The sequence below is a fragment of the Gossypium hirsutum genome, chromosome A09 (genome assembly GCF_007990345.1).
Source record: "Gossypium hirsutum isolate 1008001.06 chromosome A09, Gossypium_hirsutum_v2.1, whole genome shotgun sequence".
Taxonomy (NCBI): Eukaryota; Viridiplantae; Streptophyta; class Magnoliopsida; order Malvales; family Malvaceae; genus Gossypium; species Gossypium hirsutum.
This window is the reverse complement of record NC_053432.1, coordinates 4,418,554-4,429,417: the sequence shown is the minus strand read 5'-3', so window position 1 is coordinate 4,429,417 and position 10,864 is coordinate 4,418,554. Positions and strand designations below refer to the sequence as shown.

The 10,864-nt window shown below is 37.4% G+C and overlaps 1 protein-coding gene across 1 annotated transcript; it reads left to right on the top strand.

Moving 5' to 3' along the window:
• Positions 1–4,787: 4,787 nt before the first annotated feature.
• LOC107889870 (uncharacterized) lies at positions 4,788–7,457 on the top strand. The gene is made up of 3 exons (XM_016814420.1): positions 4,788–5,655; positions 5,749–5,898; positions 6,052–7,457. The coding sequence occupies exons 1-3, from the start codon at positions 4,788–4,790 to the stop codon at positions 7,455–7,457; spliced, it is 2,424 nt and encodes an 807-aa protein (XP_016669909.1).
• Positions 7,458–10,864: the final 3,407 nt, after the last annotated feature.

The window sequence follows — 10,864 nt, the reverse complement described above, 5'->3', positions numbered from 1 at the left end:
TCGTAATTTAATAGCATAATAAATTACTACAATCACACTTACAAAAATATGCAAAAGTAAACAATAAAGAACAAAAGAACTTTAACGAGGTTCAGCAAATTTTGCCTACGTCCTCGGGCACTACCAAATATATTTCACTCCAAAATACAAGTGAAAATTTACAAATAGGGAGAGAGAACAATGCTTTAAATAGAGAATAACTAATATGGGATGAAGAAAATGAGAAATGGTTAGGCCTATTTATAGTTAAGGTTTAGGGATCAACTTGCAAAGTCCCTATACAATTAGGGACCAAAATTGTAATTATCCCATGCCAAATTTCAAACCAAATTTTGGTGCCTTAAATGTTCTGATTTCCGGTGCCAATTTTCTGACACCAATATCTTTGACTTTTTAAAGATATGGTAGCTGCTAATAATTATGTTAATTTCCATTCAATATAAATACGATACTATGCTATTTCATTCTCCCTTATATGCGAGCTCATGTCTATATACTTCAAATCTTACCTGATTTAAACTCTAAACCCAAAAAGTTGTATTGCACTATTCTGTTTAATCTAAACCGCCTAGTTAAGCCAAAAAATTGTTGCAAAGTACTTGTACAAATGACCCCCTATATGTGTTTCTGAACCCTGATATATAAGCATATAAAACCTTGTATGAGGAACCCCGAAAAGAATGTCGAATCATGTAAGCCTTGCAATAAAATAACTAGAATGGTACCTTAACAGACTAACTATCATTAGAATAACGTCCACCCTCGCCTACTTCATCATCCAATGTATTATACTCTTAATCACTTATTTCACCAACAATTGAGGTTTTACTAGTATCAACACTGAACATTTGCCAAGTTCAAAAATTATGTCCAACTTTTCCACATCTCGAAGATGTATAGCTTCTTTTCTTTTACTCTCGCTTCCTTAGAATCTAACCATTTCTCTTACAAGGGTTTTCAACCCTTGCATCTTTATTGGACCATTTGTTATTTGATTTTGAGGAAGCATGCAAAGTTGTAGTCATCTTAGCCAAAACTCTTGCAACTCATTCAAACTCTTCTTGAATTTTTGAGGTAGTGTACAAAACATGATTAAAAAGGAAAATTAATAATCCTTGTCACAATTTCTCTATTGCATCACTATCGGTACCAGAATAGATCGATGACAAATTGACATATCTGTTATTTTTTGTCCAACGATTCATTATGCACGACGCTGATATTTACTTCATATGCCCAACTTTCATCACAAACATATAATGCTTGCTAGGAAACTGTTCAGTTTCAAACATTCTCCATGAACATCTCATTGTGCCATTTGATAAATAGTAACATAACTTTGTCTCCTTATCAAGATGCAAATACCGAATCAATGTATACATTCTCCTATTCCAATCTATTTCTATAGCATTCCCTTTTTAAATTATTATATCTTTCCTCCTTGATTGTTATAGAATCGCTTGAATGAATTTTTGATAACTTCAACTACATGTTTCTAGATTGGTTGAATGAAGATTGTGGTCACAGGCTCACTTTGCGTCCTATCAAAATCTATTTTGACTTCCAACGTTTGCATGCTTGCTACAACATTATCGATCGAATATAAAAATCGAAGAAATGATCCATTTCTCTTGATATATTTTTTTAGGAATGAGTTGCACCCTACACATATAGATGTTATTTCATACATCTAAAGAATTTACCTATTAGAAAATCTAGCCTCTGCATACATTTCTTGTTATATGCCTCCATAATCTATGGATGATTTTATATGTTATGTGTCTCAACCATGTTCTTCCACTCTTTGTCAAATTGTTCTTCCATCCACCATGAATATATGCATCTTTTAAATGCCTTTAGAACTTCAACTTTGTGGCTATAAGAGACAACATTCCTTTGTACGTGCAAGACACAAAGCCTATGGTTAACTTTTTCCATAATTGGTTTCAATACTAAATGCATTGCCCAGTCCCCATTCGTAACCATTGACACTAGCTTCTTCATTCTTATGCATCGTGCTAACTAATTCAGAACCCAACGAAAACTATCATGTTTCTCATATGACAATATTGCAAATGCAAAAGTTATTGTTTGGTGATGATTGTTCACTCCAACAAATACCAATAATGGGAGATCATATCTTTTATTCTTGTATGTCATGTCAAATGCAATAACATCTCTAAAGAATGTGTAACCTGTCTTGTTGCAAGAGTCGGCCCAAAATATATTTTGAAGTCAGTTGTCCTCATCCTTGGTATAATTCATGTACAAACCAAGATCATTTGTTCTTTTCAACTTAAAAATATTCTAAAGAAGCATTTGCATCCCCATGTTTGATTGCTTTCATCGACTCCGCTTGCAACAAGTAAATAAGAACTTTTTTCCTGAAGCTTATTTTCTCATATCCCCCAACTTGGCCAGTGAAGAAAGACATCTTTGAGGAAGGTTGGATTTCAGCTCATTCAGCCTTTGTATCGACTAGATCTTTATGAAATGACTTTATCAGGTTCTTCTGTGCATGATGTACAACCAATTCATGTTTGTGCTTTTTAACTAACTTTGTAACAACCCATCTACTTTTACACTTTTTGAACGCCACTCGCATATTTGCTTCACACCCAATCCGAGTTATATTTTTAGACTTTTGACTCATTTTATCATTGTTGTTGTATTTCTCCGACCACTCCCCTTCTTATTATAGTACAAATACTTAGCAACAACATCCCTAGTTTTTGGCACATTATATCATCATTTCAAAAGAATATTTAGGTAAATTTGTAATCTAGTCCCTATACTTTTTCTTTTTTAGCAATTTAATTATTTTTCTTTTATTTTCTTTGGCTTAAATACATGTTTGGTCCATGAATTTGGCATCTTCTCCCAAATTAATACTTATGGTTTATAAATTTTTATAAATATAATATTTTAAAAAACTATAAAAATCATAAATGTTTCAAAAAATTACAGTATATAGTCACCTTTCTTAGCTTTTGGACTACAATCTTGTTGATGGCAGGTAATTGCTTGACAACATAAATGAGTTTCAAATAAAATTAAACTGTGCTTAGTGTTCATCTATCAAGTCTTACTAACACCACACTTCTAAGAGTATTTGGTTCCCTTTTTTTTCCTAAAGAAACCATTTGAGAAGAAATCAACTTCAACGTTTTAGTGAGCTTTCCAATGGTGGGTGGAAACTTATCCTCAATGCTGTAATTTACCAAATAAAGCTATACGATTTCTTTAGCTTTAAAATATGATCATAGAACTGAGTTTGATCAGAAGGAGATTGATAACGTTTCTGTTGAAGCTTTTTTTACCTTTAGCCTTTTAAAATTAGATATGTGATGTACCTTATATTTGACACTTTTTGCTTGTTAATTCCTTTGTCTTGTGAATTTTTCACTACTTAATTGGTTGTATTTGATTTATTTCTTGTGTAGTGAACCCAATACTGGAAATGGCAACAAAAAGACGTAATCTGCAGTTTTTTTTTCTTTTTATTCTGTCACAGTTGGAGTCGTGGGCACGACGCTTATTCTGTCACGGCTGGAGTCGTGGGCACGATGCTGGGCACGATGCGGATCTGACGTGGCAAATCAGAAGTCAACACGGGGAATATTCTGGAAACAACTTATCTTGATCTATTGACGTGATTTGGGGGATTTTGGATTTTATTTTCATAATTTTATAGATATTATCTTATCTTTTTTTGATTAGTTTTCCTTGTTGATTTGGGAATTTGAAGCCTATAAATACCCACCTTGGGGTAAGGCTAAGTATCTCTTGTCTTTTGTTCTTATTGCTACTTTGTTTTCATTTTAATAAAATTTTCTTCTTTATTTTATTTCTACTTTACTTTATTTTATTTTATGTTTTTACATTATCAAAACATGTTAAGCATGATAATCAATATCATGTTTGGCTAATTTTTCTCAAGCCAAGAGCTAGTACGAATCAATTCCTCGCGTGAGAATTGAATATTGCTTAAATCCCTTCGGGATACATTTTCCTCTTTCTGCTTAGATAGTTTGGCAATCGGCCTTACTAAAATTTTTAAACGTTTTTCAAATCAAAAAGGATCCGTTGGTCTGGAATCGTTTAATTTTACAGTTGGGAGGAAGGATCGGCCTGTGGCATTTCGACTTCCTATGAACACTCTTAGCAGCGGTCCGCTAAGGAAAGACGAGATCGGAAATGATTCTTGATAAGACAACTTCCGAGTTGGGCTTTTCCTGTTTTAAAACAAAGTATTTTAATGGCGATAGACGTGGTAGATTTACTTAAGAATCGACTTTCGAAGATAGACTTGGGAAGATCGGTTACATGAGAGAAAAACAAGTTACGATGGGTTGGGCCTCGTAGACTGTAACCGACATGAATCTCGGAGCAAAAATCTATTTTCGATGATCGTGGGAATTGACGAAACTAGCTCGAGGCGACTCTTATACTCAACTTAATCTTTCATCTTCTTTATTTTATTGCTTTTATTTTAATACATCTTTCTTTGCACTTTTACTTGTTTATTTTATTTTCTTGTTACTTCTCAAATCACCTTTTTTTTATTTTCCATTTTAGCTCCTAGGTCGAGAACAAGAAAGTTAATCAAAAATTCCATTAAACTCCCTGTGGATCGACCATCTTCCACTATTCTACCTTTTTATTTATTTATTTTATTTTTGAAGAGGTTTATTTTATTTTGATAGGCAAAACGACGCTTGTCAAAATTGGCGCCGTTGCCGGGGAGTTTTATTTTCGGCAATTATTGATTATTTTGTTTGATTTTTATGACCAGGAGAAACCCGGGGACTCTAGTTCAATATAACCCAAAAATTGAAGCAAGCGCTCGTAGAAACCACGGTCAAACACTTCGACGAAAGAAGCAGCAAGAGCAAAGAGAACGACAATCCAATCTGGAATCTACTTCTACGACACCACCACGTGAACCGGAACAAACTCCCAACGAAAGACCATCTCCCAACACCACTAATCCAATAACAAATCCCACGTTTAAACCGGAGCAAATGGCGAACCAAACCATTAGAGAGCTTGCCGCCGCCCCCGCCGTACAACCGCTCTGCATTACCTTTCCTCAAGGGACTACCCCTTTTCAACTCAAAACAGGGTTAATTCATCTCTTCCCTACATTCAACGGTCTTCCTAGTGAAAGCCCACATAAACATCTCGCCGAATTCCACATGGTGTGTAATAGCATGAAGCCGCAAGGAGTCTCAGAAGACCAAATCAAACTAAGGGCATTTCCTTTTTCTTTAGCCGGAATGGCTAAGGAATGGTTATTTTACCTTCCGCCTAACTCAATAACCATATGGGCTGAACTATCTCGTGTTTTCCTTGATAGGTATTTTCCAGCGGCAAAGGCGAGCGAGCTTAGGCGAAGCATTTTGAGAATCCAGCAAAGGAGCGATGAATCTCTCTACGACTACTGGGAGAGGTTCAAAAAGTTATGCGCAAGTTGCCCGCAGCATGGCCTATCCGAGCAGACCCTTCTTCAGTATCTCTATGAAGGGATGCTTCTAATGGAAAAAAAGATGGTGGATGCTGCAAGTGGTGGCGTACTCGTCAATATGACGCCAGAAAATGCTAGAACTCTAATCTCTACTATGGCCGCAAACTCGCAACAGTTCGGCTCTTCAAGTGAACCTAGCCGACGGGTTCACGAAGTAAGTACCGTTTCTTTGTAAAATAAAATAGACAAATTGACTGATATTGTCAATTCTCTTGTCACAGGTAAGATAGGAGCCGCGAAGGTTTGTGGAATCTGCACGATGCCGAACCACCCAACCGATTCATGTCCAATGCTACAAGATGAGACGGGCGCCCAAGTCAATGCCATAAATAATTTCCCAAGACCTCCTCAAAGGCCATACAATCCCTACGGTAACACTTTCAATCCCGGTTGGAGAGATCATCCAAATATGAGCTATGGAAACAAAAACTAAAATTACCAACCGAGACCACCTCCCTTTCCAAATCAATCACCAAAAAAAACCTCTCTTGAGACGATTGTTGAAAAGTTGGCCATTTCACAAGAGAAATTCCAAACTCAAACACAATCTCATCTCCAAGAAATTGACAAACAAATAAGCCAACTAGCCCAAACCGTTGGTCGCCTAGAGTCTCAAGGACGATTGCCCTCTCAAACTGAAACAAATCCGAGAGAAAATGTGAGCGCGATTACTTTACGAAGTGGTACCGTAATTTCACCAGAGCCGACAAAGGAGCCCGAAAAAATCGAGAAAGACAAAAAAGACACTTCTTTGAAGAGTCAAGAAGAAAAATCCTCGCCTACCTCAGGTAACGTGATTCCTAGTCATTCTTTTTCTACTTACGAGACTCCTCCTCCCTTTCCAGAAAAGCTTGCAAGGCGTGACAAAAAGGAAGAAGAGAAGGAAATTTTGGATATATTCAAAAAAGTGGAAATCAATATTCCACTTCTTGATGTCATTCTGAAGGTGCCAAAATATACGAAGTTTTTGAAAGACTTATGCACAAATCAGAGGCAGTTATCCGGCAATGAAAGAGTTAACCTCAACGAGAATATTTCGGCCATTTTTCAAAGACGCCTACCACAGAAATATAAGGACCAAGGGATGTTTGCAATTCCGTGCAAAATAGGAAAAGTCGGAATAAAAAGGGCAATATGTGATCTAGGTGCATCTATTAATGTCATACCGCTAAGCGTCTACAACAAAATTTCAACAGAACCATTAAAAGAGATGCGAGTGACGGTTCAATTAGCTGATCGGTCAGTTATCTACCCCGAAGGGGTACTAGAAAACGTGTTGGTAAAGGTAAATGATCTCATTTTCCCTGCTGATTTTTACATTATTGACATGGAAAATGACCGCAGCAACAACGGATCAGAAATCTTGCTTGGACGCCCTTTCTTGTCAACAGCGCATACAAAGATCGATGTCTGTAACGGCATCTTAACCATGGAATTTGACGGGAAAGTGGTTAAATTCGATGTGTACAAAGCTATGAAGTATCCTGATTCCATCGTAAGTTTAAATTTTATTGAGATTATAGATCCGTTAGCCGATGATTTTATCGAAACTGATTTGTTTTATGATTTTTGTAGGGATGTGGAGGATCTCAATGATGAAAACGAAATCATTTCAACTCTTTCCTCCATTTCTAATTCTCGATTAATTCCATCTAAACCCCTTCCCTCAATTTTGCAAGCACCACAACTAGAATTGAAGCAATTTCCATCGCATCTCAAATATGAATTTTTGGGCGATAACCGAACCTTGCCAATTATCATTTCAAGTGAATTATCACGACAGGAAGAGGAAGAATTGATTGCTGTTTTGCGCACCTATAAAAAGGCAATTGGATGGACATTAGCTGATATCCAAGGCTTAAGTCCACCCACTTGCATGCATAAAATTAAAACAGAGGAGAACGCAAAACCAACGAGAGAAGGCCAGTGACATTTAAACCCGCCAATGATGGAGGTTGTGAAGGAGAAGATTCAAAAGTTGCTAGATGCTGACATTATCTACCCCATTTCTGATAGCAAGTGGCTAAGTTCGGTCCATGTTGTGCCAAAGAAGACTGGAATTACAGTGGTCGAAAATGCCGAAGGAGAAATAATTGCGAAGAGAGTACAAAATGGTTGGAGAATGTGTATCGATTATAGGAAACTCAACTCACAAACCCGACAGGACCATTTTCCTATACCATTTATTGATCAAATGGTTGAAAGACTTGCTGGAAAAACACATTACTGTTGTCTTGATGGATTTTCTGGATTTTTTCAGGTTCCGGTGGCGCTTGAAGACCAAGAAAAAACAATATTCACTTGCCCTTTCGGAACTTTCGCCTATAGAAGAATGCCTTTCGGTCTTTGCAACGCTCCGACCACATTCCAACGATGCATGTTAAGCATTTTCTCCGATCACATCGAGCGAGGAATAGAGGTATTTATGGATGATTTTACTGTTTACGATAATTCATTCTCTCAATGCCTTTCCAATCTTTCTTATGTTCTTAATCGATGCATTGAATTTAAATTGGTTTTAAACTACGAGAAATGCCATTTCATGGTAAGTAAAGGATTGGTACTCGGTCATGTGGTTTTGGCCCAAGAAATTGCCGTTGATAAGGGAAAGATTGATGTAATCCGCTCACTTCCATACCCCACTTCGGTGAGGGAAATTCGTAGTTTTCTTGGCCATGCAGGTTTCTACCAACGGTTCATAAAGGACTTCTCTAAGTTGGCACAACCTCTTTGCCGATTACTACAAAAGGACGTGAATTTTACTTTTGATCAATCTTGCAAAGATTCATTCGATGAGCTTAAGGGAAGGCTTATATCCGCACCAATTGTACAACCACCAAATTGGACTTTACCATTTGAGATTATGTGTTACGCATCTGACCTTAGCGTGGGAGCCGTTCTCGGTCAAAGGAGTAAAGAAGGACCACACGTGATAGCCTATGCCTCTAGGACTCTCGACTCGGCTCAACGCAACTACTCGACAACGGAAAAAGAGCTTTTTGCTGTCATTTTTGCATTAGAAAAATTTCGTTCTTATTTATTAGGAACTAAAATTTTTGTTTTTTCAGATCATGCAGCGCTGAAATACTTGATGAACAAAAAAGAAGCAAAGCCGAGGTTGATACGATGGATTCTCTTACTGCAGGAGTTCGATCTTGAAATCAAGGATAAAAAGGGAAGTGAAAACTTAGTAGCTGACCACCTAAGCCGTTTACCTACTTCACCAGTCGAACCTCCCCTACGAGAACAATTTCCAGACGAAACATTGATGGAAGCACACACATCATTCCCATGGTTCGCCGATTTGGCGAATTTTCTAGCTACGGGTAAATTTTCTGAACAATCTATCTCAATCTGAGATCAAATGCATAAAAAGAGAGTCTCGATACTACATTTGGGATGATCCATATTTATGGAAAAATTGCTTGGATCAAATAGTACGACGATGCGTAAGTAATAGCGAGGTAAAATCCATACTTGAGTTTTGTCATTCCTATGCTTGCGGTGGACATTTTGGCCCTAAACGAACCGTACACAAAATTCTTGAGTGCTGATTTTATTGGCCAACCTTGTTTAGGGACACTTACAACTTTTGCAAAGCATGTGACAGGCGCCAAAGAGTCGGAAATCTAAGTCGAAGGAGTGAGATGCCATTAAATCCTATACACATCTGTGAAATTTTCGATGTGTGGGGGCTCGATTATATGGGGCCATTTACCTCATCATTTGGAAATTTATACATTATTTTGGCCGTTGATTACGTTTCGAAATGGGTAGAGGTGAAAGCCACCCGAGAAAATGATACGAAAACCGCAACTAATTTTTTACGTGATTTTATTTTCTCAAGATTTGGAACTCCGAGAGAGATCATTTGCGACAGATGAACACATTTCGTTAACCGAGTCGTCGAAGCTTTGATGAAGAAATATGGCGTGACTCAGCGGATAGCAACAGCTTATCATCCGCAAACCAACGGACAAGCAGAGGTTTCAAATCGAGAAATCAAGTCAATCCTAGAGAAGACCGTTAAACCAAACCGAAAAGATTGGAGCTTGAAGTTAGTTGATGCGTTATGGGCATATCGCACGGCCTACAAAGGACCTATCGGGATGTCACCTTACCGACTTGTTTTCGGTAAACCTTGCCACTTGCCTGTCGAACTCGAGCATAGGGCATTTTGGGCGGTGAAGGAATGTAATATGGAGATGAACGCTGTTGGCGAAGCACGGAAACTTCATATCCAAGAGCTTGAGGAGATTCGCCGCAACGCTTACGATAGCGCACAAAATAATAAAAGAGCGAACAAAAGCATTTCATGACAAGCGCATTTCATTTAAATCATTTTCCGTTGGGCAGAAAGTTCTCCTATTTAACTCAAAATTAAAAATTTTTGCAGGAAAACTTAAGTCCAAGTAGAGCGGACTATTTACCGTGATCAATGTTTTTCCTCATGGAGCTGTGGAAATTGAGGATAGCTCAGGTGCACGATTTAAAGTTAATGGACAACGGCTAAAACCTTTCTTCGAGAGCACACCAATCGGACTAATTGAAGAAATTGGGTTGGAAGAGCCAAAAATCTGACAGGAAAATGTCGAGCTTAACGACGTTAAACGAAGCGCTAAATGGGAGGCAACCCATTTGTTTACTTTTCATCAATTTTAAATTTTTTTTGTCGTTTGTTCAAACCCCTCCAGGCCCTAGAAGAGAACATCACGGAAATACTCTATTTCTTTTACCTCAGCCGTGGCTACCGTCGTCATTGATCACGGGGAGTATCCTTTACTTTTCTTTGTTCTTAAATGTACTTTACATTTATTTTTCCGTATTGGGACAATACGATTAAGTGAGGGGGAGGGTAAAGGATGACATTAATTTCGCCTTGCTTGTCATATTTGTTTGATGATATGTTTGTTTGAATTGATTAGAAGAACAAATCCTTTGCCATTGCTTGCCGCTAAGCATGTTATGATTATTTTAGTTCATAAAGATACTTGAATTCTAGCATGCTTGATAATCGAATAATATGAGTAAGTCCAATTTGACAACCCTTACAATTTGTCTTGATGTTGTTAGTTGAATTTCTCACCTGGCTTAATTAATTAGCCCATTTTGTGAGAACTTGAGCCTTTAGCATGTATGATTATATTTTCATGCTCTTTTTTCTTGCATGAGAGTGTCAATTTGGACTTTGGAATCTAGAACTTGTGGCTTGTATGCATTTTGAGATTACATTGGAATTTGATGCATTAATATGATTTAGGCATTAAGATTTACCCTTTCTTTTCCCTTAATGAACCAAGTTGAAGCCTAATCCTGTTTTCTTTGTTTTCACCAAGA

Bases quoted from the DNA above. Each gene is read 5' to 3' on its own strand.
- LOC107889870 (XM_016814420.1), top strand. From the start codon at position 4,788: ATGACCAGGAGAAACCCGGGGACTCTAGTTCAATATAACCCAAAAATT. The intron at 5,656-5,748 runs GTGAACCTAGCC...CTCTTGTCACAG, and splicing joins GCAACAGTTCGGCTCTTCAA to GTAAGATAGGAGCCGCGAAG. The intron at 5,899-6,051 runs GTAACACTTTCA...CCATTTCACAAG, and splicing joins AAGGCCATACAATCCCTACG to AGAAATTCCAAACTCAAACA.